At 61.9% G+C, this 27,761-nt stretch overlaps 1 protein-coding gene across 2 annotated transcripts; it reads right to left on the bottom strand.

Annotated features, from left to right (window-relative positions):
- Positions 1-250: 250 nt before the first annotated feature.
- Positions 251-22,346, bottom strand: LOC121166910 (MAP/microtubule affinity-regulating kinase 4). Of its 2 annotated transcripts, XM_040996245.1 has the most exons (18): positions 22,175-22,275; positions 18,587-18,787; positions 16,541-16,594; positions 16,373-16,421; positions 15,946-16,011; positions 15,760-15,830; positions 15,283-15,339; positions 12,304-12,540; positions 10,153-10,272; positions 9,827-9,926; positions 8,872-8,981; positions 8,620-8,779; positions 6,469-6,686; positions 4,616-4,719; positions 2,770-3,048; positions 2,556-2,635; positions 1,947-1,991; positions 1,194-1,340 (listed from the first exon to the last, which is right to left on the bottom strand). In XM_040996245.1, the coding sequence occupies exons 1-18, from the start codon at positions 22,223-22,225 to the stop codon at positions 1,276-1,278; spliced, it is 2,067 nt and encodes a 688-aa protein (XP_040852179.1). In that variant the 5' UTR covers positions 22,226-22,275; the 3' UTR covers positions 1,194-1,275. The 2 variants fall into 2 exon arrangements, with proteins under 2 accessions (XP_040852180.1, XP_040852179.1); XM_040996246.1 differs by lacking the exon at positions 2,556-2,635 and having other exon boundaries at positions 251-1,340; positions 22,175-22,346.
- Between the last annotated feature and the right edge of the window lie 5,415 nt (positions 22,347-27,761).

Genomic DNA, 27,761 nt, shown 5'->3' with positions numbered 1-27,761 from the left:
CGTTTCTCCATTAATTCCCATGCCCACCGTATCACCCATGATGCTCTGAGGCTGTTGTACAAACTCCTGCTCCCGGGCCCAGTCCACCCCAACATGTCCTTCCACGCCCGCCCTAGCACTGGGTCCTTCTCCAGCCCTGCCTTTTCTCCCTGCCCCAGCATCCCAGTCAGACCCAGGTCCTCACACTGGGGGCCTCCAAGGACGCCTCAAGTCTCCGTGTTGGGCGCCGGGCCTGGCACAGAGGCGGCACTGGTCATTGAGTGTTTATTGAGTAAATGCGCTACTGGGGCAGAAGTGGCTGAGTCCAGTGTGTAAGTGGCGGATGCGCCAGCGTTCCGTCCTGCCCTCTCCTCTGTCACCTGCTCCCTTCCCGCGCCCTCACCTCCACTCTGCAGATGGGACAACTGAGGCAGGTGCAGGCGGGGAAGGAAGACCCCAGGGGTGGCACGGGGCGGGGAACTGGCCTACGTTTATTGGGTGACAGGCTGCAGGTGAGAGGCTGACAGAGGGTGGGATAATAACTTAAAAACTGGGGCGGGGCGGGGGGCGACAGCGACGGCCCCTCAGGACGTCTGTGGTCTGTGGAGGGACCGGGGGTATTTACAAGGGTTTCTACAAAGTGCCCCGCGCCAGCCTGGGGCAGGAGGGGGCCCGAGCGGGAGGGGAGGAGCTGCCTGACCGCACTCCCAGATTCTCCCCCACCCGAGGCTTCCAGTTTTTAGTCTTAGCAGCTTGTCCTGCCCCCGGCCCCAGGCCTTGCTCCCCAGCTGCTGGGAGGGAAGTGTCTCAGTTTCCCTTCCTGCCCCCCAAGTCTTCCCCAAAGTCAGGGGGTCCAGGTCCAGCTGGAGACGCCTGGGAGGTACCAGCCCGCTCTGCTTGGCACCCCTGGTCCTTGTCCCTCACAGCAGAGGGGCCCCACCCTGGCCCCCAGATCTGTCCCAGGAAAGCTGAGGTGATGATAAGGGGGCACCACAGGAAGATGGGGACCCCAGGCTGAGGCGGCTCAGAGCTCCAGGTCGTTGGAGATACGGGTGACGAGCGTGCGAAAGGCCAGGGCGGTGCCCGCCACGCGGCGGAACAGCACTCCCCGCAGGCCTGGCCGGGGCAGCTGGCACACCTCTACTTCGAAGTGGGACAGGGGCTCGGGCCCGCCAGCACCCCCGTGCAGGCAGGCCAGCAGGAAGGGCTGGGGCTGGCGACAGCGGCAGCGAGCGGCCGCCGTGGCCTGGCGCAGCGCTGCCATCAAGGCCTCGGGCGGCCGTGAGCTGGTCAGCTTCACACTCCAGGGGAGTCGGAGCAGCCGGGGGGCGGTTTCCGCTTGATCCCAAGGTAGATGGCGACTGCCGGCGGGAAGGGGGAGACGAGGAGGTGAGAGACGGGAGCATTGGGACCCAGGAGGGAACTGGGGCAGGTATGTTCTCCCCCAGCTTGGGCCTGAGCAGAAGCGGGGTGCATGCCCATGACCTTGGGCCACAAAAGAGCATGTGACCACTCTGGCCAATCAAGACTCATGTACTTCTCTGGCCCCAGGTATTGGCTCGGGGACAGGCACATGACCTAGTACGAGCCATGAATCAGCCTTGGGACTTTGTGGGAATTCCAGGGAAGTTGTTTCTTTCAGGTCTCTGGCCCGGCAGGGCTTGGCCATCACAGTGGACCACGGCCACACGTGTAGTCTATGCACTGGAAACCGTGAGTGGCTTTTGGGCTACAGAGCAGAGCTGAGCAGGGGAGCTGGGGGTCGGCTGCGTCTCTGGCCTCCGCACTCCCCGCTGCTGGGCGGGACGGGCACAACCCACACCTGGGCCAAGGCTGCCATGGAAGAGGCTTGTGGACCCAGTGCCAACTAGAGGGGCTGCGGGGGCTCTGGGGGACTCTGAGGAGCAGGAGCCCCGGCTGCTGGTGGGGGGTGGCATGGAGGCCCGTGGGGCCGGACTCGCACTCACCTTGCGACCTCAGGTCCCCCGATTCTCTCAGGTTCGTCTGTGACCCTGGGGAAGCGAAGGGGGCAGCATGTCTAACCAGAGGTGGGACCCTCCCCACCGCCCCAGCCTGTCTCCCGCTCACGCCCACAGGCCCTGGAATGGTTAGTGCAGGGTGGAGGACAGGAAGAATCTGGAAGATGAAAAGGTCGTGGGACACACACACACACACACACACACACACACACACACACAGATGCACAGGCTGATTCACACTCAGACACCTCCTGGCTGAGGCTGGCCCCATCAAAGCTGTCCCCTCCCCTGAGCTGCTCATCTCATCCCGTGTGCCTGTCTGACCGTCTGAAGGTCCCACTGGCGGTGGGTCCTCTCGGGTCACAGCCACACACAGGTTCCTTCCCATGCTAGAAAGTGCCTTCCAAAGTGACACACTGGGCCCAGCCCTTGGGACCTCAGTCGCCCAGCCCCATGTCACCCATGTCACCGAGTGACCGCCTAAGGCGCCTGGGCAGCTTCTGTTCACTACCTGAGGACGCCAGCTACCTGGTGCCAACCACGCCACCCCTCCCCACAGGCACAGCTGGGAGACCAGCAGGGGCCCAGGGCACTTACGGATCTTGGATCCCTGGGGCAGAGAGGCGCCCGAGACGCAGCGGTTAGAGTTCTGCCGTTTAGAGGGATCGAGGGTTACCCTGCAGTGCAAGGGGCAGGCGCAGGGTGACAGGACAGGAGGAGGAAGAGAGGGACGCATCAGAGGATAGGAGGCAGAGTAGACAGGACAGATTAAGCCTGCGGCCCCCCCCCCCAGCTGTCCCTGGGGACTCACCTTCGGGTCAGTTTGGAGGTCAGCTTGGTGAAGAGGTTGGTGGTTGGGCGGGTCCGCCCGGCGGGTAGGGGCGCAGCCTCGTGGGCCAGCGTGGGAGAGGCAGGGGGTCCATTCTGTATGCCTCCACCACTGCTGCTCCCCGTACGCCTGTCCCGGACCTGGCCACCGTGGAAGGTACTGCGGATGGTGGAGCCACGGGCTAGGCGGCTCCGCTCACCGGCAGGGGGTGCCAGGCTATGGCTGGAGGGGGAGGCAGGTGGCGCCCGCGCGGTGCCCGAGCTGCAGGAAGAGGGGCACATCATGTCAGCCTGGGCCCCTCACCCCTTTGATCCTTCTCTGTGCTGGCCTGGTGGAGACCAGACCCTCCAGCCATCCGGGGCGGCCTGGCTGTGCCCCGCACAAGCCTGGTGTCGTTTCTCCCAGCTCGCCTCTGCACAGGCGGTTGGGGCAACTCGCTTGTCACCTGCCATTCGTACCTCAGGAACCAAACAATGTGACCCGGGTGGGTTATCTGAATGCTCTTCTGGGTCCACGCAAGGGAGAGAGGCCAAGGTCAAGGGCACTTGGATTCAGGACCATTTCCTGGCAGGGGCAAGTCAAGAGTGAGGGAACTTCCCTCTCATTTTCTTTAGATGCGGCAAGGGCAGTGAGATCTCTGTGGAGAGCAGGGACCAGATTTCCACTTTCTATGTGCCCAGGCCAGCGTGGGTCTCAGCCAGCAAGCCCTGACAGTGGCAGATGGCCGCTGCCTCCCTTGCTTGAGTCCCTCCCCTGGGAATGCAAAACTCAGCTGGAGACTACATTTCCTAGTCTTCCTTGCAACTGGATGTGGTCACATGACTGCCCCAGCCAATGGGACGTGAGCAGAGGTGCTGGGTACATTTCTGGGTCAAGCCTTTAAAAGGCTGGCAGCTTGCCTTCCAGGTCTTTGTCCACTTCTTGCTGGTTGGAAAATGGTTGCAACTGCTGGAGCAGGGAGGCCTGGGGACCCCCTATGGACAAGCCCTTGGGGGACCCTGTGGTCAGACAGCTCTGTCCAAGAGGACTAAACCGCTACCTTAGAATTGGAAGGACTCACTGACCAGAACTGGAAGGCCCCGGCCACAGTGGCTACAGACAGCTTCTGGTTCCTCCGCCCTGGACCCTTCTCAGCTCTGTGATCCTGGGCATTACTTGCCCTGAGCCTCATTTTCTCAACTGTAACTGCGCGGGGCTCTAGGACCCAATAGGAAACAAACTCCCCTCTGGTGGAGAGGCAGATCCTGTGCTGGGGCTGACCTGGTTAGGGCAGCAGCCCCGCCTGCCTGGAGGCAGGGACGTCAGCTCCACATTACAGACGGGACATGGAGGCCCACAGGGGTGCCCATCACCCGGCCAGCGTGGCGTGGGGCCAGGATCTGAACACAGAAGTGACAGGTCCCTGTGTCACGCCTGCTCTGCCCTGCTGTGCTCACGGCCCCTGCCTGTGTGTTCAGCAGGTGCAAGCCAGCGCATACCCCCATGTCCAGGCCACTGTCCCGATGCCAAGCCCACCCCGGGACTGTAGCCGGGTTGGAATCGGTGTCCCTGGCTGCTGGCTCCAGGGCCTGCACCATCGCAGGCAGGCAGGGGAGGCAGCCCAATAGGCACCGAGCTGCCTGCCGCCCTCCAGGGCTTCGCTCTGCTTTTAAAAAATGCATCAATCAATCAACCCGCTGGGGCTGTCCCAGCCTGTGGTGGGGTGGGGGAGCACAGCGATTCATCCACCACGTGGGGCGGGTTGGGGTCTGGGCACAGGGGGCACATGTTGCTGAGAGGGTGTCCCGCTCACCTGCCCTGCCCGCCCCGTCACCCAGTCCTGCCAGACCTGTTCTCTTTGCCGTTTGCCGACAGGGACGGGCGCTCGGCCCCCGGACGCTCGGTGCACACGTAGGTGTTCCTGCGGGTCATGATGCTAGGAGGCAGGTTGTTCTGTGGAAGACACGGCCATGGGGGGAGCAGGAGGTCACGGGACCCGCAGCTCCCTGCTCCCCTTCCTCCTGCCGGGTAAGTGAACCGCACAGGGCCAGGAGGGAGCAGGGGCTGGGCAGAGGCACCAGGTGAACTCCGACGGGGGTAGGGGGTCACCCAAGGCTGCCCCTGGCCTTGGGCCTGCGCTCAGGTACACACCAGCCCCCAGCGAGTGCCATGTGCACCTCCCGGTGGGTGCCCTGACACTTCCCTTCCAGCCTTGAGCCACCTACTCTCCCTGCTGCACCCCGACCCTGGCCCGGGCTGAGGCATGAGCTTCCTGTGGCCTCCTGCTGAGTCTGTTTCAGGAACTGGTCCCTGCTGACACGCTCGGAGCAACGCTGCCAGGAGCACATGGTGGGCCTGGGACCCCCAAGGATGACGGCTGTGGTGCTGGGTGAGGTGGGGCTTCCTGTTTCCTGCAGCGTCAGGCCTGCCTGGTCGCACGTTGCAGGCAATCTGGCTGCTTGGAGAGCTGAGGTCCAGGGTCCATCCTTACCCTCTGCTTCTTGACTTGTGTAGTTCTGGCATCCCGGGCGCCGCCCTAGCCTGGCATGGCACCGTGCACCCAGCCTGCATCTGTCAGGGCCACCACGCTTGCTGCTGGACAGTCACTCCAAACACTATCCTGGCGTCTTTTTCATCGGCATCTTGTCCTGCTGGTTTTGGAGCCTGCGTGCCTCGGCGTTGGCTTCAATGCGCTGCCAGTCTTTCAGGGGCCATGGCCTTCGAGAACTTATCAAAGGACCCAGTTCCGGCTTCGCCCATGTTCTCCAGTTTTCCTCTGCTTTCTTCCACGGTGCTATTTTTTTTCCTCTACTATTTCCTCCTTTTGACTCGGTGGCTAATTTGCTGTTTCCTTCCTGGTCTGGGTTGAGTTTCCCAGCCTCACCAGGTGCCAGTGGTGGAAGGCTGCACACAGGGCCCTGGGATGCCAGCACCCCATAGCGGACAGCCGCTTTGAGTCCAGGCTGCTTCGCTTCAATCCAGTTCCCGCTAATGTCCCGGGGAAGCAGAAGACGGCCCAGGTGAGACGCCCGGACAGAGTTCTTGGCTCCTGGCTTCGGCCTGGCCCAACCCTTCTGTGGCCACGTCGGGAGAGAACCAGCAGAAAAAACCTCTCCCGTTGCTCTTTCCAATAAATGAATCTTTCATAAACAGACCCCCTCATGAGATTCTTGAATGAGGCCGTTTCACAGATGCTGCTCGCAGAGCTGAGGCCCAGGGCCTATCTGTCCTCACCCTCTGCTTCTTGGCCTGTGTAGTTCTGGCATCCCGGGCGCCACTCTAGCCTGGCGTGGGTCCGTGTGCCCAGCCTGCATCTGTCAAGGCCTGGAGAGCCCAGGCCACCTGTCCCAGGATGTTATGCAGCTCTGGGTCCTGGGTAAGAAGTGGCTCCTCTTTGCACCCAGGAGGCCTTGGGAGGAGACGGATGACAGCTGCTCCCCGCCTTCTTACTGAGTTTGCAGCACCGTCAAGGTCATGCCCCAGGGCATCAGCAGACTCTGGGTGCTGAACCCAGGCTAACTCTGAGTCCTGCAGGAAGCCCCCTCTGCCCCAGTACTCAGCTCTACACCTGCCTGACACCAACCACAGGGAGGGGCTGCTCGCCGGGGCTTGCTGCACGCGAGGGCGGATAGCCACGTCACACAGCCCTGGCCCGCCCCAGCCTACCCTGACCCACCCCGGCCCCCACGGCCCCCCACTCACAGGGGCACTCGTGCTGTCCTTCCGCCGCTCGGGGATCTCAGCCTTGTTGGGGTTGTGGGCGCTGCTGACCATGGGGCTGGAGGGCGGCAGCCCCCGACTGCCACTCCCTGTGGCACTGCAGCTCGCCTTGCGGCCTGGCAGCCGTTCCTCTTTCAGCTCCGTCTCCCCGGTACTGGTGGGGCTGCGTTTGGGGTGCAGGGGGGCGGGGGAAGGGCCACCTGTGGAGGGAGGGAGGCAGCCATCAGAGCAGGCAGCACTGGGAACCAGAACCATCCCCGGGGAACCTCCCAGGCCTGTCCCCCAGCACACATGGCATCTCCTGGGTCTGCTTCAACACCTGAATAGGGGAACGGCTGGGCTGCCACCGTGGTACAGCGCCTAAGCCCCTGTCTGTGATGTGGGCATTCCACAGGAGTATCTGTTCTAGCCCCTGCTGGTTTGCTTCCGATCCAGCCCCTGCTAACATGCCTGGGGAGGCAGCAGACGACCCGAGTCACGTGGGCCCTCCTGTAACATTGCAGCTCTTTGCTTCTGCTCTAGCTAGGGGCATTTGCAAGGAGGCCTCTCTTAACTCCCTCTTTCTCTCTCCCCCTCTCTATTTCTAGAAGTGAAAAACAAGTTCTAGAATCACTGAGGTTGAGACAGACACTCCCTCCCACCCTGGGGTTAATCCTGTGCCCCAGAAATTACGGGGATGTCACGAGGTCTGGCTTGCAAAGCGCGGGGGGAGTGTGAGTGGGTGCAGTGGTTAAGGTGCTGCTTGGCATGGCGGGCCTGGGTTCAAGGCTCAGCTCTCTCTTTTTTTAAAGATTTTGTTTATTTCACTTGGAAGTCAGAGTTACAAAGAGAGAGAGAAAAAAAAAAAAAAACAGAGAAAGAGACCTTCCATCCCCTAGTTCACTCCCCAAATGGCCACAAAGGCCAGAGTGGGGCCGGCATGAAGCCAGGAGCCGGTCTGGGTCTCTCATGTGGGTGCAGGGTCCCAAAGACTTGGGCTATTCTTTGCTGCATCCTCAGGCCGTAAGCAGGGAGTTGGATGCGAAGTGGAGCAGCCGGGACAGGAACCAGCGCCCATGTGGGATGCTGGCGCTGCAAGCAGAGGAGTAAACCACTCTGCATGGCACGGCTCCCTCAGCTCCACTTCTGAGTCCAGCTCCTGCTAACGCTCCGGGAAGGGAGCAGGTGACAGCTCAATGGCTTGGGTCTTTGCCACCCACGTGGGACTGAGTTCTGGGCTCCTGGCCTCAGCTGGACTCACCCTTGTCTACTGTGGTCACGCAGAGAGCGAACCAGCAGATGGGAAGGTTCTGATCTGCCTACTTTTTAAAATTTCAAAACATTTTTATTTATTTTGAGTTGCTTACTTTTAACAGGTAAGTTGTATGGTGTGTAAATTTTATGAAGCTAGAGGGTAGTGTTAACACTGGCGGAGGGTGTGGGTGGGCGACCCCTCAGGCCTGCTCTCGTGGCAGTGGGGGGCTGTCCGCCCTCTGCAGTGATCAGCTATCAGCTGCAGAATGCGGAGTGCAGAGAGCCCTCCCTCCTTTCCTTACGAAGCACCTCCTCTCCCTGTAGAGTGGAGGAGGGGCCAGAGGGCAGGCTCTCAGCAGCCGCTTTGTACAACGTGTCCTGTGCCCCGGATCTGGCAGATTAATCCCAGCCAGACTGTGATAACAGTGCAGCAGGCCTCAACAGAGGCGGCGAGGAGGCGGGCTATCTGCCGTGCTGCTCTCTGAAGCCATTGTCCGACGCCTGGGAGTGGTGAGCTCCGAGAAAACATGAGATAAGTCACGGGCCAAGGAACAGCCAGAGGAGCCAAGAGGAAGCAGGACTGGGGGATGTCACACTCCCTGTCTTTCTCTTGGCTATTTTGCAAAAATGTATCTACTTGACAGGCAGAGAGGAGGGGAGGAATAGAAAGGGAAAAACAGACAGGCGGCCAAGTAACCAGTCCCTCAGTCATGCTCTAAATGCCACCCGCAGCTAGGTCCAGGCCAGACTGCAGGCAGGAGCCAGGAGCTCTGTCTGAGTCTCCCACATGGATGGCAGCAGCCTAAGTCCTGGCGCATGACCTGCTGCCTGGCAGGGTTGGTACCGAGGGGGTACAGATGCTGACCCTGGGCCCCGGGGGTCCCTCCCGCAGCCACTCACAGAAGTCGCTGTGCCGGCGCTGGCGGTGGTAGGTGGACGAGGCGCTGCGTTGGGCCTTGCTGTGGCTGGCACCCTTAGCGGAGCTTGAGCCGTTGGTGGTGTCGCTGGGCGCCCGCACCCGTGCCAGGGCCAGCCCTGGGGCGCCCCGGTCCCCACCCTCCTGCAGCAGGGAGATGGGGGTGGGCAGAAATCAGGCTACTGTCCCCTCCGCCTCCTGAGGGCCCCCGTGCTGGCGGGGCGCTCCCCTCTGACCTCTGTCTTCCTGCCCAGCAGGAGGTACGTGGCCGTCACTTCGTTGTACTTCTGGCTGGTCAAGGCCTCTCGGATCTCCTCACGGGTGTAACCCATGCCCACCATCACCTCTGGCAGAGGGGCGGAGACAAGGGTCAGCCTCCCCGGGTGTTGCCTGCTCCCTCCAGTCAGCACCCATGACCTTTCCCTCCTAGAATATTCCACCCACCCACACACACACACCTTCACCAGCTGTGCACCCCAGTGTGGGAGGCACCAGCCAGCACCTGTTCTCTCCCCCACCCTGAGTCACTCTGATTGGTTCAGAGCAGGTACAAGACGTAACAATGGCCAATGAGAATGCACAGATTCAGGGACCACCAGCCAGCCTAGGGCTTCTACAAGGGAAGCCCCTCCCCTTCTTGTCAGGGAGCCCGGCTGTCCGGGTCAGCTTTGCCCCTAGTGAGGAGGGCCCTGGGGGGAAGAATCTAGATTCTCCACTACTGAGCACCTGGATCCGGTTGTGCCTGGAGATTTTTCTACTGATATGAATGAGTACATGGTTAGCAGCAGGTCAGGCCAGATGAACCTGCCGGCTCTGTGCTGATCTGCAATCTGCAAGGTGCCTCCTATACCGGTTCAGCCTGACCCTGCTGAGGACCCTCGGCTTCCTGACCCAGCGCTGACTGGTGCTGGCAGGCGGCCTCCATGTACAAGGGGAGAATGCAGGTGTCCTGGAGTGCCCAGCTGGGGACATGAGGACAGAAGTGGGGAGGAGGGGGCCTTTGGGGAGGTGAGGAAGGAGATGCCAATGGCTGGGGCACGCCAGCAGGTGTCCCTGTTATAGGAACATATTACAGGAGAGGAAGCCGGAAGAAGCCCCGGGCCAGCCTGGCAGACGCTAGAGGAAGCATGCTCACCGCCCTGCACCGCCCCGCCCCCGGGAACAGGTGGGCTGGGAGTGCGGGACCCTCACCGATCCGCTTGGTGTCGGTAAAGTCCTCCTCGGGCTCCGTGTACGGCTTCAGCTCTTCGCCCTCGTAGCCGATGTTGATCCATTTGTCTTTCATGATTTGCTGCGGGGGGGGGGGGGGGAGGTGAGTGTCAGAGGAGGAACGGGGAGCCCTCAGATGCACCCCCCCCACCGCCCCAGCAGGTGCCTGGCACCCCGACGAGGAGGCCCTCTCTCTCTGAAGTTGCCATCTCCTGCTGCTGCCCTCCGCCCCCACCCCATCTGGGGCCTGCACCTTGTAATCAGGCTCATTAGCTAATGACTGGTGTGGGGGCCCGGGGGCGGCTCACCTCGAGAGTACAGCGCTTGGCGGGGTTCAGCACCAGGAATCTGCGCAGGATGCTCTCACAGTCTGTGGACATGTAGAATGGGACGCGGTACTTCCCGCGCAGGACGCGCTCCCGCAGCTCCTGCGGGGACCAGTCACTTGGCAGGCTGCACCGAGGGGGAGGGGGACGCCCCACCAACTCCTCATGTGGAGACCAGCTTACCCGACTCCCCACACTGTGGGGCTGGATACCCCGTCCCCCACCTCTGCACTCATTCACTCCTCCTGGTCCGTCCAAGGGCAGAAGTGCTAAGTCCGGGGTCTAAACTGAGGTCCCCCGGGGCATCATGTAGCCACGGTGATTTCCCCAGAGAAGCTATTCTTAAGCTGTGCTAACTCTTCCCTCACAGGGAATCTTACAAATAAAATTCTAGGAGCCTGGCGAAGGGGGTGCTGGGTCAGCTGGGGCTACTGGAACGTCCCTCTGTGCAGGCCTGCACCTGTGCCCCCAGAGGGCGCATCTGTAAGATGTATGGTACCTGCTCTGGGTGGGGTGCACCTCTGCTGCCCCAGGTGAACTACAACACTCCAGGGCCTGCTCCGTGGCCTTGGGGGGGGGTGGGGCTTGGGCCCCGTCTGCCAGGGCCTGGGCTGAGGTCTCGGCTCCTGACTCCAGCTGATGCCCGCGCTGGGAAGCCAGTGGCTCCGAGGCTCTGAGAGCCGAGGCCTGGAGGCTGGCTTGAGCTCCTGGCCCCCAACTCCTGGCCTTGGTGCTAGGACCAGCTCCGGCCGTGGTGTGTGTCTGGGCAAACGGTGGATGGACGCTTTGTCCGTCTATCTGCCCTGAAGTCAGCAGATTTTTTCCAAATTAAAAAGAACCAAGGGAGATGGAAATCAGGTGCCAGGGGTGAGTGACGTCTAGTTCCTGGGGGGTGAGGCTGGATCTTGGGGTTCCAGGAAGAGCGCTGACCCTCCCTGGACTAAGCAGAGTCCCCCACGTGTCTCACACAGACAGCCACTGTCACAGCGCCATGCCATGGGTGCAGATGCAAGCTTTCCAGAGAGGAAACCAAAGTCCCCGCTCCCCCCCAACAAGCGAGGTCCCGGCCAGGGGGCTGTGTGGCTGGAGGCGGGGCCTGAGCCATGGCCCCGCCCCAGCAGGCTTCCCAGGTGTGTGTGGGCGGGGCCTCTGGGAGGCCCTCAGTGGCATCTGGGGTCTCAAGGCCAGTGCAGGGCAGGGCTCCCAGCTTCCTGAGGGGCCCAGGCCTGGAGCCCTGCCCTGGCTCCCTGCCGTCTCCACAGCCTGCGGTGGCCCCGCCAAGCTGTGGCAAGGGCACAGAGGCCCTGGCCTTGAGCCACAAGCCAATATATTTTTTAAAAAAGAGATTAATGTATTTGAAAGGCAGAGTTACAGAGAGAGGGGCACAAACTGATCTTTGACTGGCCAAGTAACTGCACAGAGCGCTGGGGTGGCTTGGGCTGGCCAGGCTGAAGCCAGGGGCCACAACTCCAGCCGGGTCTCCCTCCTGGGTGGCAGAGGCCGAAGCCCTTGGGCCGTCCTTCACTGCTTTCCCAGGCGCTTTATCATGGAGCTGGATGGGAAGTGAAGCAGCGGGGACTTGAACCAGCGCTCATGTGGGATGTGGGTGTTATACCACGCCCCTCTGGGTGGCTGGTACCACACCCTGCCGGAAAAGCTCACCGCTCGCTCGGGGCGGCTGTGCAGCTCTCCACCTCATGGGGGAGAAACAGAATCAGAAGACAACTCCTACGTCACTCCATCTCAGGCCAGTGCGGAGCCAGCCCCTGGCTATGTGCCTCCTGCGGCCGCCAACATGGTGCTCACTGGCCCACTGGTCCTTCTCCAACATCACAAAGGCTTGGGGACTGGGGTGCCTGTGAAGTACCTGTCATAGGAGGCAGCTGGGACCCTGAGGGGACCCTTGACTAGAAGCAAAAAACAGCTGCCAAGCTCACATGAGGACATCGGGGGGACCACACGGTGCCTGACCCTCCACGGTCCACTTGCAACCATGACAACAGCACGCACCGTGGGGGGACACAGACCCGGCCAGCAAGTGCAGCCCCTTCCTGGTCTTTTCCCTGGACTTAAACCTCAGCAGGAAAGGCCTACCAGCCTGCCCATGCCCCCGCCCCGCCCCGCCCCTGGCACCTTGAGGTTGTGCCCGTCAAAGGGCAGGGAGCCGCTGACGAGGGTGTACAGGATGACGCCCAGACTCCAGATGTCCACCTCGGGCCCGTCGTACTTCTTGCCCTGGAACAGCTCCGGGGCAGCGTACGGAGGGCTCCCGCAGAACGTGTCCAGCTTCGAGCCCAGCGTGAACTCATTGCTAAAGCCGAAGTCTGCGATCTTGATGTTGGCTTCGGCGTCCAGCAGCAGGTTCTCGGCCTGGCAGGAAAGGCAGGGAAGGCAGGTGAGGGGGTCTGGTGGGGCGGCAGCCTGGACTCCGGGGTCCTGTCCTTGTGTCAGAGTGGCAGGTGGGCAGCTTGCCGGGGCTCGGGGCTCCGTCCCTGCATCTTGGGCAGCAACCTCGTGTTTCTGGGCCCCAGCCTCCTCTTCCTCCATAGAGTGGGGACAGTTCTACCCCTGTTCCTACAGGGAGCTTCTGTTCCAAGATCACGCTCTTTGACACACTCCTGTCCCCGAGCCGCCTCAGTGTAATCAATGGAGAGGAAGGATCACTCAGGTCCCCTGGGAATGCAAAGAATGACTGCAACACACCCACCTGCAGCCCCAAGTACCCGGGCCTGTGGTCTGTTGTGTGTGGGTGGCAGCTTAACGTGGGGTCATGTGTACACACGCCATGGGGTCGAGGCACACATCTATGGGGTCACATGTATATACGTCATGCGGTCACTTGGACACATCTAGAAACATCTTGGCTTCACTTGGTGGGCCGGGGTCTCACCTTGTGTATTCCACCACCAAGCACCCACTCAATGCATGTGCCCTGTGTGAGCCGCCACATAGCTGCGGGCTTCAGTTTCCCTGCACGTGCCGGCAAGGCCCCATGCAGCACACAGAGTTCCCAACAAACGCTGCATGGAGTGTTGGGCCTTCTCCAGCACGTGGTGTGGGGCCACTGCCCAGGCAAGGAGACCAAGGCACGGAGAGGCCACCTCCTGTGCACAGCAAGAAAGCAGCAGAGCAGGTGTCCAGCCCTGCGGCAGGAGTGCCCACCTCTGCCCATTTGTAACTACAAGCTAAGTCTGCCCTCTGGAAGGTCACTGCGTCACGCCTTTCCCCCACGCCATGACCGAACAGCCTTGCCACCCCAGCAGGCTCGTTTCTGTCCAGCCTGCCCTGCTTCTGCCCCCGAAGAGTGAAAGAGCCACAAAGCAGCCCTGGCCCAGGCCCCTACCCTGAGCCTAAAGCCGCTCCCACAAGGGGGGAAATGACGCCGCCCTGCTGCCGCTTTAGCCACAGCCAGGACCCTCCAGCAGGGGGCGCCCACTCTCCAGGCTCACCCCCACCTGCCCAGGGGAAAGCCCGGCAGGGCCGGGAAATGCTACAGGAACTGGGCACAGTGGGGTTTAAGATATAATTTTAAACAATGCGGCTTGCATTTTGTACATTTTCTTTCATTTTCCCTGTAATTTATTTTAATAGGGGATTTTTGCAAAACAGCCTGCCTACAATGGATTAGTGTTTCAATGTTTAAAAAAATGGTGTTTTTTCCACCTATTTGGAAGGCAAGACCAGCGGGGGGGGTGGGGGGGAAGGTTTGCTCCCCAAATGCCCACACCAGAGGGGCCTCAGCCAGACTTCAGCTGGGAGCCAGGTACTCGCGTGGGTGTCCTATGTGGGCATCAGCAGCCCACACGCCAGGGTCACCCTGCTGCTTCCCAGCATGCGTACCGGCTGGCAGCAGGACTCGGGCGGGGGGGGAAGCACAGGCTCTGTAGACAGAGTACACAATGCCTTGAGCTGCACCTTAATCCCCAGGCCAAACGCTGGTGTGCAAAGTTTTTATATTTTAAACAATAATGCCAGGCTGGCATGGTAGCTCAACAGACTAATCCTCCACATGTAAGCCCAGCATTGCATAGGACGCCGGTTTGTATCTTGGCCACTCTACTTCCCATCCAGCTCCCTGCTTGTGGCCTGGGAAAGCAATGGGGGATGGTCCAAAGCCTTGGGACCCTGCACCTGCTCGGGAGACCCGGAAGAGGCTTGCGGCTTCAAATTGGCTCAGCTCCAACTATCGCACCTACTTGGGGAATAAACCAGCCAGTGGAAAATCTTTCTCTTTGTAAATCTGCCTCTCAGATAAAAATGAATAAATCTTTTTTTCTTTAAAGATTTATCCATTTTTATTGCAAAGTCAGATATACAGAGAGGAGGAGAGACAGAGAGGAAGATCTTCTGTCCGATGATTCACTCCCCAAGTGACTGCAATGGCCGGTGCTGCGCTGATCCGGAGCCAGGAGCCAGGAACTTCTTCCAGGTCTCCCACATGGGTGCAGGGTCCCAAGCACTTGGGCCATCCTCAACTGCTTTCCCAGGCCACAAGCAGGGAGCTGGATGGGAAGTGGAGCCACCGGGACCAGAACTGGCACCCACATGGGATCCTGTGTTCAAGGTGAGGACTTTAGCCATGAGGCCACACTGCCGGGCCCAAAAATGAATAAATCTTTAAAAAAATACAATAAGCCAATCTGGTCCTACATTTTAAGTAGTCCATGAGAGCCTGCAGCGTGAGGCCCAGCCCCGAGCAGGTACTCTCAAGCTGGTGGCTGACTGGTTGATGGGAGCCCAAGGCTCCTGCGCCTGACCTGATGAATGGCTGCCTGGTACGTGCTTCGGAGCAGCCCATGTGCAGCTGGGACTCCCAGGAACACAGGGCCCCAAAGGAGGCTGCCCAGCCCAAGCCCCCTTCACGGCTGCCCACCCCTCCATGCCGTCCTCCAGCTCTAAGGTCCGTCAGGCCATGTGACTGCCGGGCCGGAAAACCCTCATCGACAAGGATTCTAGAACATTCTGGAGTCTGAGAGCTCCATCCTCTCCTGTGTCCTTGTCCCACAGCTGGCCCACGATACTTTGTTTCTTTCCCTTGTGTTCTGTAGCCTGGGAAAGTTGGCTGCTCAGGGTTGGGGAGGGACAGCCAGGCCAAGGGCTGGCAGGGCTTACCTTCAGGTCCCTGTGTACGATGTTTTTCTGGTGACAGTAGTGCACAGCTGAGACAATCTGGGGGGGAAGGTGGGGGTCGATCACCTCACAGTCTGCACCCCCAACAAGTCCCTGGGGACCCTGGCTCAGCCACAGCCAGAGGCCCGTAGGACACCCCCCGCTCCACACACACACACACGTGCCCCGGGACACCTGGAAACCGCACCAGGGCCAGAGAAACCTGGACGTCAGGCCCCGTCCCCACCCACCCTCACACCTGGGTGTGCCCATGAGTTCATGGCTCACCTGCAGACATGCAGCACCTCCCACCCAGGGCAGCCGGCCAGTCACGCACGCCTGGCAGCCTTGCACCTGTGTAACTGGGCACAGCCTGCTGCCCACGCCACCAGCCTGCACACACACCTGGGCCCGGCCCACCGCCTCCACACTTTCTCCCACAGCCAGGGCCCCAGCCCCACCCTTAGCCCCGTGCCACACCTGTCTGAACTTGGCTCGGGCCTCCTTCTCTTTCATGCGACCGTGGGACACGAGGTAGTCGAACACTTCTCCTGTGGGATGGAGCTGGGTGGTCAAAGCATGTGGGGGCGGGGCCGGGCGAGCAGGGCAGGTGGCGGTGGGGGCGGGGCCCAGGTGGGGCGGGGCCCAGGTGGGGCGGGGCCTCACCTGCGCTTGCGTATTCCATCACCAAATACAGTGTCTTCTCCGTCTCGATCACCTCGAAGAGCTTCACTGCAAGGGTGGGGGGCAGGCGCGGATGAGGGGGGACCCCAGCTCAAGAATACTCCACGGTTCCCTACTGATTGTGTCACTGCCCAAACTGCTGGGCCCGGCTTAGCTGCCCACAGGGTCAGGGGCGCAGTGCCAGGCAGCACCGTGCAGCCCCAACTGGCAAGACTAAGAGTGCGCCATCCCAAACCCCACTTCCCCCACAAAGCCCCTAAGCCCCAAAGCCCCTGCCTGGTGACAATGACAGTAAAGCCACCGACGGCTCAGCTAGGCACCGAGCCCTCAAGACCTGTGCGTCCTCACCCAGGCCTCACAGGGACCTGGAAGGCAGTGCCCAGCCCCCAGCTGTCACGTCGCTCCTCACCGATGTTGGGGTGGTTCAGGCCCTTCATGATACGGACTTCACGGAACAGCTGGGTGTGGCAGGAAAGGCAGAGAGAGTGAGGCCGGGGCCGGCTGCCACGGCCATCCCAGACCCACCTCCCACTCCCTGACACTGCCTGGCCACCCTGGGCCCCTCTCCCTGCCTCACCTTCTGAAGGCTGCTGGGGTTCAGCTGGGTTTTGTCGATGATCTTGATGGCGACCTAGGAGTGGAGTGGAGGGGTGTAAGGCTGAGGCCCCGCAGGCCCGTGGCTGTGAGGCGGGCTCATGACGTGGGGGCCTTTCTCCATCCCCCCTCTCAGGGGAGCCCCTGGGAGTGCCCTCTTCCCCAGTATGAGGCCCTGGCCAGGAGTTGGGGGCATGGGGTGTGTGAGGGTGACCAAGACCTTGAGAATCAACACCTGGGCATGGTTCTGTTCCGCTCTAAAGAGCCTGTGGGAGCCGAGGATGGAGCTCGGAGCTCCTGGCTTGCCCTGGTGCAGCCACCTCTGGGACTGGCCCTGGCCACGGACTTCCCACGCACAATGACCCCAGCAGGCGGGGACGCTGAGGAGCGAGCAGTTCCACGGTCACTTGGCCAACACTAAGCAGTTTTGTGCACAGGGATTTAACGTGGGTTTTTTTTTTCCCCCCAAAGAGCAAGGGCTATAATAACCAAGTCACCACGTGAGGTGCCTGGGTCCCACAGCAGAGTGGCCAGATCGAATCCTGGCTGCTCTGTGTCTGATCCAGCTCCCTGCTGATGTGCACCCTGGGGGCAGCAGACAGTGGTGGTCCAAGTGCCTGCTTCCACAGAGGGAGACTGGATGCAGCTCGGAGCCGCTGCGTTGCCCTCTCCCAGCCCGGGCTGCGGTGGGCTTCCGGGGAGTGACGGACTGGCTATAAGACCTCTGTCACTGCCACTCTTTCAATAAAAATAAAGAAGTAATTTTTACAAAGAGAGAAACAGGCCTTGAGCCAGCCAGTTCGAGAGGAAATCAGAATGTTTGTTCTTGTTTAGAATTAGACATCGGGTCAGAGAGCCGGGTGCTTTCCAGGAGTCAGGGGGTTGAAAAGTATGGGACCGGTGCTGTGGCATAGCTGGTTAAGCCTCAGCTTGCGACACTGGTATCCCTTATGAGTGTCGGTTTGAGTCCTGGCTGCTCCACTTCCCATCCAGCTCTCTTAATGTACCGTGGAAAGTAATGGAGGACGGCCCAAGCACCCACATGGGAGACCCGGAGGAAGCTCCTGGCTTCGGATCAGCTCAGCTCCAGCCATTGCGGCCGCATGGGGAGTGAACAGGGACACGCAAGATCTGTGTGTCTCTTCTAACTCTACCTTTCAGAGAAACCCTGCAGGCGTGGGGAGCCCAGCCTGGCGCTCTCTGCGCCCCCAGTAGGGCCACTCTTACAGCAGAGGGCGATGCGTTCCCTGTGGGGGAGCTCCCCTCCCCCTGCCTGCATTCCTGTGGATGTGTGCTTTAAAAACTTGTGCCAAACACTTGGCATGCCAGCGTGGAGACGATCATACGGTTCCTCTCTGGGGATGTGTGAGGCGTGCCGCGTGCATACATTGTCAGCGGGATGGGAACTCGCTATTCCTGCGCCCCCAGCTCTCTCCGTGCTCACGTGCTAGGACCCACCACGGAAGTGTAGTCCCACACGCTGGGGTCCCCAGTGGACGAGCGGATGCTTCAGCTTTTTGTCTGGTGCTGCCCTCGAGGCCAGACCAGGGTGTCCCCGAACCCGATCCTGAGTCGGGGGGCAGGGTGGGGCACTGCCATGCAATCAGGTGCTTTCTCAGAATCTGCCTGTGCACCTGCCAGGGCCTGGGGTCTTTGGTGGGTATGATGGGCATGGTGCGAGGGCACCCGGAGAGGCCAGCCAAGGCTAGAGAGCCGACCCTCGGCAGTTTCTCCAGAGCTGGTGGTGAGGTGGGGGAGGGGCAAGGGCACCTGCCGCCTTCGGGGATTGCGGTCTGCGTGAACGCGCCTTTTGCACTAATGCTGCCACAGTCAGCGTCCAGCTGAGAGGCTGTCCTATCCTTGAGGTCTCTAAAAGGCTCCGAGGTGCCAGAGCCCACCATTCACACATGGGGTGGCCAGGTCTACCCATGCCACCTGAGAAATGCCACACACATCTGTGCCAGCCGCCCCGGCCTGGAGTGGGGATGGGAGTGGTACTGGCAGGCCTGCCCTGGGACTCCACGCTCACCTCGCGGCCCGTGAGGATATGCCGGGCCAGCTTGACCTTGGCGAAGTTGCCCTTGCCGATGGTCCTGAGCAGCCGGTAGTTGCCCACGTGCGGCTGTTCCTCAGGGCAGGAGGCGATGGAGTTCCGGCAGCGGGCGCCCAGAGAGCGGCTGGACCACGATGGCCCTTTGTCTGAGGAGCGGCCGCTGCCCAACGTGCCATGCTGGGCAGAGGAGACACAGAGTGAGTCCTCCAGCCTGGTGCTGCCCGATACCCCCCGACCTGGGCCTCCCTTGCAGCCACTGCATCTCTCTCTGCAGACAGAAGCCCCAGGGCAGCCCCCTCGTATTCCTGGCAGCTCTAGAAGCTGCAGCCTCAAGCTTACCCATGAGGGCTCTGTCCCCACTCAATGTCCTGTCCCAACCATCAGCAGCTGCAACCTCCCGCAGCCCCCTGCGGTCCCCACTGCAGCCCCCAAAACACATTCCAAGTCCAATGCCAACAGGCTTTTTCCTCGGGGCTGGCTGCTTTGGCGCAGCTTGCAGCACTGGCATCTAATGGGTACCAGTTTGAGTCCCAGCTGTTCCATTTCCCATCCAGCTCCCTGCCTGTGGCCTGGGAAAGCAGTCGAGGACGGCCCAAAGCCTTGGGACCCTGCACCTGTGTGGGAGACCCTAAAGAAGCTCCTGGCTCCTGGCTCTGGATTGGCTCAGCTCTGGCTATTGTAGTTATTTGGGAAGTGAACCAGCAGATGGAAGATCTCCTTGTGTGTGTGTCTCTCTCTCTTGGCCCCTTCTTTCTATAACTCTGCTTTTCAACCAAATGAATCTTGTAAAAATCAAAACCTTCTACTCCTTACTGCCCCGACACCTGCCAGCAGCCTGGCAGCCTTGGTTACTTCAGGTCTGGAAGGGGCAGATCAAGAGCACCCCTCCCCGCCCCCTGAGCTGCCCAGGGTTTTTGGTAAGTAAGCTGCCTGCACGATCCTGCCCCAAGCCCTGGTCCAGTCCCTGCCTCCTCCCTCCCACAGGAGACGCTGCGGCCTCCCCTTGGGGCCCTGACCTGCTGCTGCTGCCGCCCACGCCACTGCGCCTGGCTGTCCCTGGCGCTGTATCCCTCCAGCTGCGGCCTCCTCCGCCCCACTGGTCACCTGCCTGCTCCACGCTGTCCAGTCCCCACTGTGGGCCCCAGGGAGCAGGCCTCCCACTTGGGGCCAGAGGCCCCAGCCAGGGTGGCGCTCCCTCAGACCCGGTGGCCTTGGCGGGGCCCAGGTAAGGAGCCAGAAAACAAAGGCAGCTACAGAAAGCAGGTGGCCAGCGGCCACTGAACAGCACTTCAACCACCAGCACCTGAGTGCGTTGGTCACCCCTATTTCACAGACTAGGGGGGCCAGGTTCTCGGGAGACAAGCTTCTCCCTAAAGAGCTTTTCAAGGTCACGTGTCACACCCAAGCGTGGAGGAGGCCAACCTCCTTTCCTGGGCCAGGCGGCCACAGCCATCCACCCCTTGCCCTGGCCCATTTTCTCCAGGCAGGACCCCGGGCCCTGGTGGGGCAGGGTACAGCTGGAGCAGGGTATGTGAGAGTCAACCCCAGGTCTGCTGGCCATGGCCACAGCGCTGTCCTCAGCCCCGGCCCCTCCTGAGAGAGATGGAAGGGTGGAGACTGGGGTCTTCAATCCCCTGATTCGTAAGCACGAAGAAGGCTCGTGGTATCAGAAGAGCTGACAGGTGTAGGGTGGCCCCTCTGAAGGCAGCAGGCCAGGTGGGGGGACCCTGCACAGGGCATCTGGGATACTGGGTGAAAAAGCCCCCAGGGGCTGGGGGTGGGAGCTAAAAACTGACAGGCATCGCCAGCTGGCCCAGCTCGTGTCCCCCGCCATCAGCCTGGCTGGCACCCCGACACAGCAGCCAGTTGCTAGGGAACCTGGGGAGGGTGGCCCCCTAGTGGGGGACCTGAGACTTGAGGTAGGGAGCAGGACCCCAGCACGGCTGTTGCCATGGTAACCAGGTAGCAGGGAAGCGGGATGCAACCTCAGATCTTACAGGGAGACAGAGGGAGCCAGTCTGCCCAGCAGGTGAACCTCAGTGACCTGGCCTGAGACTCAGCAGCCATGGGAGGGGGGAGTCTGGGGATGAGGCCCATTTTACAGGGAGGAAAACTGAGGCTGAGTGGGGGCAAGGAGGGCCATGAGCTCAGCACGAACCTGTGTCCACCAGATCATCAAGGGGAGAACAGTGGAACCCTAGAGGCTTGGCCCTGCGTAACTGTGTGCTCTGGCTCCCCAAAACCCAACATGGGGGGAGGGTGCCAAGGCTGAGCCCGCGTGCAGAGGGGCAGACAGCAGTCAGCCCAACTCACCGTGTGTGATCACCCTGGGGCCAGGCTGCACCCACACCAGGCCCTCAGGCGGGTTCCCCTACCCCCTGCCAGTCAGGGCCCTGTGCCCATCAGGGGGCACAGCCAGCACAGGACGCAGGGAGCCAGGGCTTCCAATGCCCCCAAGGCGTAAATCTGGGCAGCCTAAGAGGCAGAGGCAGGCACTCCTGAGGGAAGCTGGGGTGCAGAAACCCTGGTGGGGGAGGACTGGCCGGCCAGGCCCCTAAGGGGGTCAGGAAGCCAGAAACTGGGGAGGGGCATGGGAAGCTTGGGGGAGCAAGTTACCCTGGAGCAGGCCTGGGGCCACCCCCACCAGGCCACCCAAGTGTGGAGGAGGCTCCAGACAGAGGGACCCCAAGGCTAGGGGGGGACTGGAGGGCTCAAGGCCAGGAGCTTTCTGGAAGCAGGGCCTGGAGTCAGGCCTCAGAGCTGGGGTTGGTAGAGCAGCTGGGGTGGGGGCTTCCTGGGGTACATGGATGCCCTGCAGGACAGGATAGGCCCTGGGCCATGAAGGGGGGTTGGGCGCCTCCAAGACAGGGGCCAGGCCCAAAGGGCGACAAGAGGCTGGGGCTTGGCGACAGGCTTCTCACCAGGAGCTGACCTGGCCCAGGAGGCGGGCAGTCAGGCTGGGCCAGGGCCTAGACGCCAGAGCTAGAATGTCTTAAGCGCTGGAAGGGAGGAGACCAGTGAGGGAGGGTCCTCCTGACACATCTATGAGGTCCCCCTCCCAGTGCTGGGGGGTGCTGGGAACCCAGACACAGGCCTGTGAGCCAGCAGGAAGACCTTGAAGGAGCCAGCCAGGGCCCTGGGCCCCGGAAAGGTGGAGACCACTTCTCCAGCCTGCCTGTCCAGCGGTCGCAGCATAGGGGGCACCGAGAGCAGGGCAGGCCAGCGCCCAAGGCTGCAGCCCAGGGCCAGGCCGCGCCACCGGGGGTCAGGGGCCTGGGGAGAAGGGGCCAGCTGCTTGCCGGTGGGGAGCACGCTGCTGAAGGAGGGAGGGGTTCCGGGCCGGCCGGGGGAGGGGGCTTCCTGCGGGGTAGCACCCCGAGCGGAAACGGTCAGCAGAGGGGCCAGAGAGGGGGGTCCCTGGAGAGGGGCGCCCCAACACGCTGGGCAGGTCAGGCCGGGCTCCCCTGGGCCTGGAGGTCCCGGAGGAGGAGACCGGGGCAGTCACGGGGGTCGGGGTTCGCGCAGTCAGGGTCCCCCCCAAGGGGCCGGACCCTCCCCACTCACCGTGTCCGAGTTCCGATCGTTGCCCGGGGCCAGCGCCGTCCGCGAAGACATCTTCTCCTCCGGGTCCCGGGTGGGGGAGGGAGAGGCAGGCAGGGGCGGCCGGGTGGGGGGGGCGGGGATCCCGGGGTCCCCTGGCTCCCCCTCCCCCCCCACGCCGGCCTTAGGAAAGGGGGGGACGCGAGCTCAAAAGCCGGACGCCGTGGACGCCGGGGTCCGCGCGCCGCGCGCGCGACGGGGCCAGGGCGCGGCGGCGGCTGCCGAGGATCCTTAGTGGCCCGGCGCCTGGGGGGCCCGGGGCGCCATGGGGGGCGCCGGCGGCGGCGGCGGCGGCGGCGGGCGGGGAGGGGGCGCGGAGCCGGCCGGGGCGGCGGCGGGGCCGGGAGGAAGGGACGTCAGGGGGAGGGGCGGCAAGGCGGGGCCCCGGGACCCCTCCCCCGCCGCCGCCGCCGCCGCCACCGGCCCTTAAAGGCGCAGGCCCGGACCGGCCCGGGGACTCCGGGGGCGGAGGCAGGTCCGGGCGCGCCGGTGAGGTCCCGACGCAGAGGGGCTCGTGGAGATGGGGAGCCCCGAGGGGCGGACAGAGACGGGGAGACACAAAGACAAGGACACAAAGAGGGAGACCACCCCACCCCAGAAGGAGGAGGAGGAGGAGGAGGAGGACGAGACCCGCCTGCACACCCAGGCCGACCGGCACCCGGGCGCGCGGGGCGCAAGGGAAGCCGCACAGCAGCAGGCCGAGGAGAGCACCCAGGAAGCTGTCCCAACAGAGGAACAAGGGCCCAAGGGCGTGGTGGGGGGCTTGGGCCTGGGCTGGGGGGGGGCTGGCTCACCTCTCCCCGCCCCCTCCGGAAGATGCCACACCCCAGTGGTGGGCACCACGGGCGGAGTCTCCTCCGCTGTCCCCCAGCTCTGTCCGCCTGTGTGACCCCCAGGGCGGGCAATGCGAGAGCAGGTGCCAGCGGTGGCAGGAATGTTGGAGTTGGTTGTTCAACACTTTCATTCTTGAAGAAAATTAAGCTGTGTGAGCAAATTATATGGAAAACACGAATGCTACATCCGTCTTAACTACGTTACTCTTCTACTACTGATTAAAGACTTTTTCTTTTTATTGGAAAGGCAGAGTTACAAAGAGAAGGGGAGACACAAAGATCTTTCCTCCACTAGTTCACTCCCAAAGTGACCACAATAGCCAGAACTGGGCTGGTGAGAAGCCAGGAGCTTTTCCCAGGTCTCCCACATGATTCCAGGGTCCCAAGACTGGACTGTCCTCTACTGCTTTCCCAAGCCTCAAGCAGGGAACTGGATGGGAAGTGGAGCAGCTGGGACTTGAACCAGCACCCATATGGGACGCTGGTGCTGCAGGTGTGCCTGCCTCTGCCTGAGGTGCCCACTCTCCACACAGCCAAGGGGCTCTGCCATGCTGGGCTTCCATGTATGGCTTCCCCCAAACCCTCAGTGACCTCCCTTCGGGAAATTGAAGCCAATTGCCCGGCGGAAGTTTATACTGTGGGAACTGGCAGATGCAATGGTGAAACCTCCCACGTCTGCCCGGCCCGCCCTAGACACCTGCTGAGCAAGTTTGGCCTGCCAGCCCATGGCTGATGGACCCGTGTGGGGGCCTCCTTGGGTTGCCTGGCCATGCCTGGCAGGGTTGGCGTTGTCCACGTGTCCCTAATGTCCCCTCGGGTCCTTGAGAGCAACCCGGTGTGTCCCAGGGGTCAAGTGGGAACTTGCCCCATCTTTGTATTCTCCAGCGTGAGGAGTCTCAGGCCTGGAGGGCAGAGGTGAGTTTAAGATGGAGTTTCAGAAACTTCAGGGTCTCCTCTGGGTGACAGACTACATGACAGGCAGCCGGTGGTGGGGAGGGACACAGGGGACCGAGTTCTCAGAGCCGCAGGAGTCACACACACCACACGAGGGCAGCAGATCCGTTCCCTGCACTGCCACCATCACCCATCCTGGGGACCCTGTTCCCACCCCAACCACCCCATTATGTCCCATCTTCTGTGGGGGCGCTGGACTGAGGCTTACAGAGGGGAAGACCACAAAGTAGATGAGTCTTAAAAACACTTTTGGGGGGGAGGGCAAGGGGTGCAGCTGGTAAGAACGCCCCTCTTGTGACACTTGGTTCTTCATCCACCAGCCTGGGTAAGGGGCCCTGCGCCCTGGAGTGTCAGCAGGTGATGGCTTGAATGGCTGCGTCACTGCCACTCACCTGGGGACCTGGGGTTCAGCTGGCACAGATATCTGGGAAGTAAATATCGGAATCAGAGATTCCTGTGTGCCTTTGAAATAAATTGAAAACTTAAAAAAAAAAATTCTGTTTGTAGAAAGTATGTTTTATTTACTAACAACCATTAACTATACAAGTCCATGGATGTAATCCGGCAGCCGAGGTGGCTGCAGGGCCTAGGGTGTGTGGGGCCAGCCTGCCATGGCTCAAGGATTTCCTCCAGGGCTGATAACCCCCTCCTGGACTTAGTGGTACTGGTGGTCCCCACCTGGTCCCCATGCTGAGCTCCCCCCAAACCCTTACCATTTTAGGGTGTTTGGAGGGCACCATTTAGCATGTTAGAAACTGGGGAAGGCGGCATGGTAGATCCCTGGTGGTCCCCAGCCCCTCCTCCACAGCCCATTGTCCAGGAACTTCAGACCCGCAGTCCTTGGCATCTTTTTTTTTTTTTTTAAAGATTTATTTATTTTTATTGGAAAGGCGGATATACAGAGAGGAGGAGAGACAGAGAGGAAGATCTTCCGTCCGATGATTCACTCCCCAAGTGAGCGCAACGGCCGATACTATGCCAATCCGAAGCCAGGAGCCTCTTCCGGGTCTCCCACGCGGGTGCAGGGTCCCAAAGCTTTGGGCCGTCCTCGACTGTTTTCCCAGGCCACAGGCAGGGAGCTGGATGGGAAGCGGGGCTGCGGGGATTAGAACTGGCGCCCATATGGAATCCCGGGTGTGCAAGGCGAGGACCTTAACCACTGCGCCACCACGCCGGGCCCAGTCCTTGGCATCTTAACCCCTGACCCACTTCCCCTACAGCCTCTGGGGTGGGAGAGGAGGTGTGACCCTTGACCCTAGCTATGCCCAAGCCAGTAGGTGACAGCCCCTCCAAGCAGGATGGGAACCCTGCTCCCACTACCCCCCCATTCACCAGGGGCGCAGTGGTGCTGTGAGCTAAGTCACTGTGCCCCACCCCCACCCGTGTCAGAGGGCCCGTTAGGGTCCTGGCTGCCCCCCTTCCGAGCCGCTTCATTTCACCAGCCGCTTTCCTGCTGACACACTGGCAGCAAGGATGCCCATGTGGGGCTACAGGCTTTGGCCAGGCTGCTGCAAAGGATGTCAGTCTCGCATCACTCTGCTTTTCAAATATATCATTGTTTTTTTAAGGTCGGCTTGGTGAACCGACACTGGGGCACAAGAGCAGAGGCACCTGTTCCTCTCGGGAGAACAGAGAGGGGCCTGAGAGCAAAGGTCGAAGGAGCTTAAGGGGGCTCCAGCCCCAGAGCCACACCTAGCGGCCCCCAGTCCCAGCTTCTGAAGCTGGAGAACTCTCTTGTCCAATCCCACCCCTCCTTCCCCTTCAACTTGCACAGAGCCCTGGCGGCGGGATGACTTCCCAGGACCACACACCAGATCCAGCCCCAAGGCTGCTGGCCGCTGGGGGCTGGAGTGCAGCACGGGCAGGGGCCGGGGAATCTCCCCAGGGTGCCCAGGATGGTGTTGGCACCTCAACAGGCGTGAAGAGTGGGCGGGGCTGGGCTGCAGGCCCAGGTCCGTCCCAGCCCCGCTGCAAGGGCAGACAGATAATGCGCCCTTCCCGCCCCTGGCCCACGGAGGGAGGGGTTTCCTGACAGGAAATTGTCCTCCTCCAAGCAACACCCCCCAAATCCAAGCTCTCGGCAGTGCTGGCCACGGTGGCCAGGGCACACGAGAGCAGCAAGGACACAGACACGGGGCACGGAGGATCGGGGTGAGTGTGCCTAGGGGAGGTGAGGACCCACGTCTCCCAGAGCCCCTGCCTGGGGGTAGGCAGGCTGCCCCAGCCTGGGGTGGCCGGGAGCCAGAAAGAAGGTGACCCCGGAAGGTGCCAGCCAGCGGGCAGAGTGGAGGGTGCACAGGAGCGAGAGCAAAGATGCAGGGGGGGATAGGGAGGTACCCCAGGGACAGGAACGTGGGGCTGCTACCCCCGGAGGCCACAGGGCAAGACTGAGGCCTCAGGAGGCGAGCGGGCAGGAGCAGGACCCGGGGACAGGGTCGGGACTGGGGACATGGGTCACGCTGGCTTAGGTTGGGCCGATTCCAGCAAGGTGGGGAGACCAGGTTGGGGGCTGCATGGCCTGGGCTTGGGGAGAGGGAGTGAAGGGGCAAGGGGCCGACTGTGCAGAGAGGGGGAGGGGCTGGGGAGGAAAACCCTGGTGGCGAAGAAAGACATCCTGTGGGAGCCGGAGGCGGGCGGGGGGCTCCAGGGATGCCTCGGAAGTGAGTCAGGGGCTGGGCACGGGCAGGCAGGCCAGGGGGCAGGATGTGGGGGCCCTGTCTGCAGAGGGGTATAGGGGCCAGGAAGGGGAAAGGCGTTGGGACCCATGTGGAGGTGGTGGAGGTTTGGGGGTGTGGGTACTGGATCCGGTTTGGGCAAGATGCTGGCGCCAGTGGGGGGTGGGGATGGCAAACCCGATGGGAGTGAGGGCAACTAGAAGCCACTTGGGTGGGGGCAGGGTTGCAGCTTTTGGGGGTAAAGACAGAAGTTCCTGGGTACCTTCTGTGGATTCAGAGGGTGTGACCAGCCAGGGGGCTCCCGGCCAGGGGGCTCCAGGCCAGAGGCTGCCTTGATGTTACCACTCTGGGATATCAGAGGTCAGCGGGCTGCAGCTGGCAGGAGCAAGGGGGCTGGGAAGCAACTGCAGGGCGTTGTGATGCCCGCCAGCCAGCTCAGGGCCCCCGCCTCCTCCCACCTCCTCACCCCTCACCCTTGCACACCCCTGACCCTTGACCCTGACCTGAGGCAGGTGAGAGGATGCTGCCTGGTCACAAGTCACGGGGTGGAGTAGCATGCGGTGCTTACTGTCCGCGGCCAAGGGCCGTCTGGTGAGGGGGCGTCTGTTGAGGGAGCAGGTATGGGATCCCACTCCCCCCACCTGAGACAGAGATGACAGACAGGCCCGTCTGGGCCCCTGTGTGGATGCCGGTGGTGATGGGGGAGAGGGGCTTCTTGAAAGAAGGGGATGGGGTCACAGGGCACTGGCCGGCTGGGCTCCTTGAGGCAATGTCTAACCGGCCTGTGGTGGGGCCGCGACTGCTGCCGTCTGATTGCTACACTCTGCTTGGTGCCCTAGCTGTTCTTTTCGGAGCAACCCCCCACCCTGGGTGGGGGGCCAGGCCCCCCGTGTGGCCTGCTCCCTCTGCCTTGGGCAGTTGAGCCCCCCCGCCACCCCGGGATGCATGTCGTGCCTCCTTCCTTCCTGCGTTTCCTGTTTAGCACCCATGCCCTGAGTGCCTGCCCCTGGTTGGGGAGCCGTGGACACAGTGCTGATCGAGGGGGGCCCTTGACTCCGTGGAGGCATGCAGACCTGTCTCTTGATCCTT

The sequence above is a fragment of the Ochotona curzoniae genome, unplaced genomic scaffold (genome assembly GCF_017591425.1).
Source record: "Ochotona curzoniae isolate NIBS_2020 unplaced genomic scaffold, NIBS_Ocur_1.0 patch260, whole genome shotgun sequence".
NCBI lineage: Eukaryota > Metazoa > Chordata > Mammalia > Lagomorpha > Ochotonidae > Ochotona > Ochotona curzoniae.
This window is presented reverse-complemented; position numbering and strand designations above follow the sequence as displayed.

What these genes read in the sequence shown, in the direction of transcription:
- LOC121166910 (XM_040996246.1), bottom strand. Translation starts at nt 22,225, where the DNA reads ATGTCTTCGCGGACGGCGCTGGCCCCGGGCAACGATCGGAACTCGGAC. An exon ending in CCTGAACCACCCCAACATCG is followed by an intron (nt 16,012 to 16,372) that starts GTGAGGAGCGAC and finishes CCACCCTTGCAG; the next exon opens with TGAAGCTCTTCGAGGTGATC. An exon ending in TACCGACACCAAGCGGATCG is followed by an intron (nt 8,982 to 9,826) that starts GTGAGGGTCCCG and finishes CCCCTCTGCCAG; the next exon opens with AGGTGATGGTGGGCATGGGT.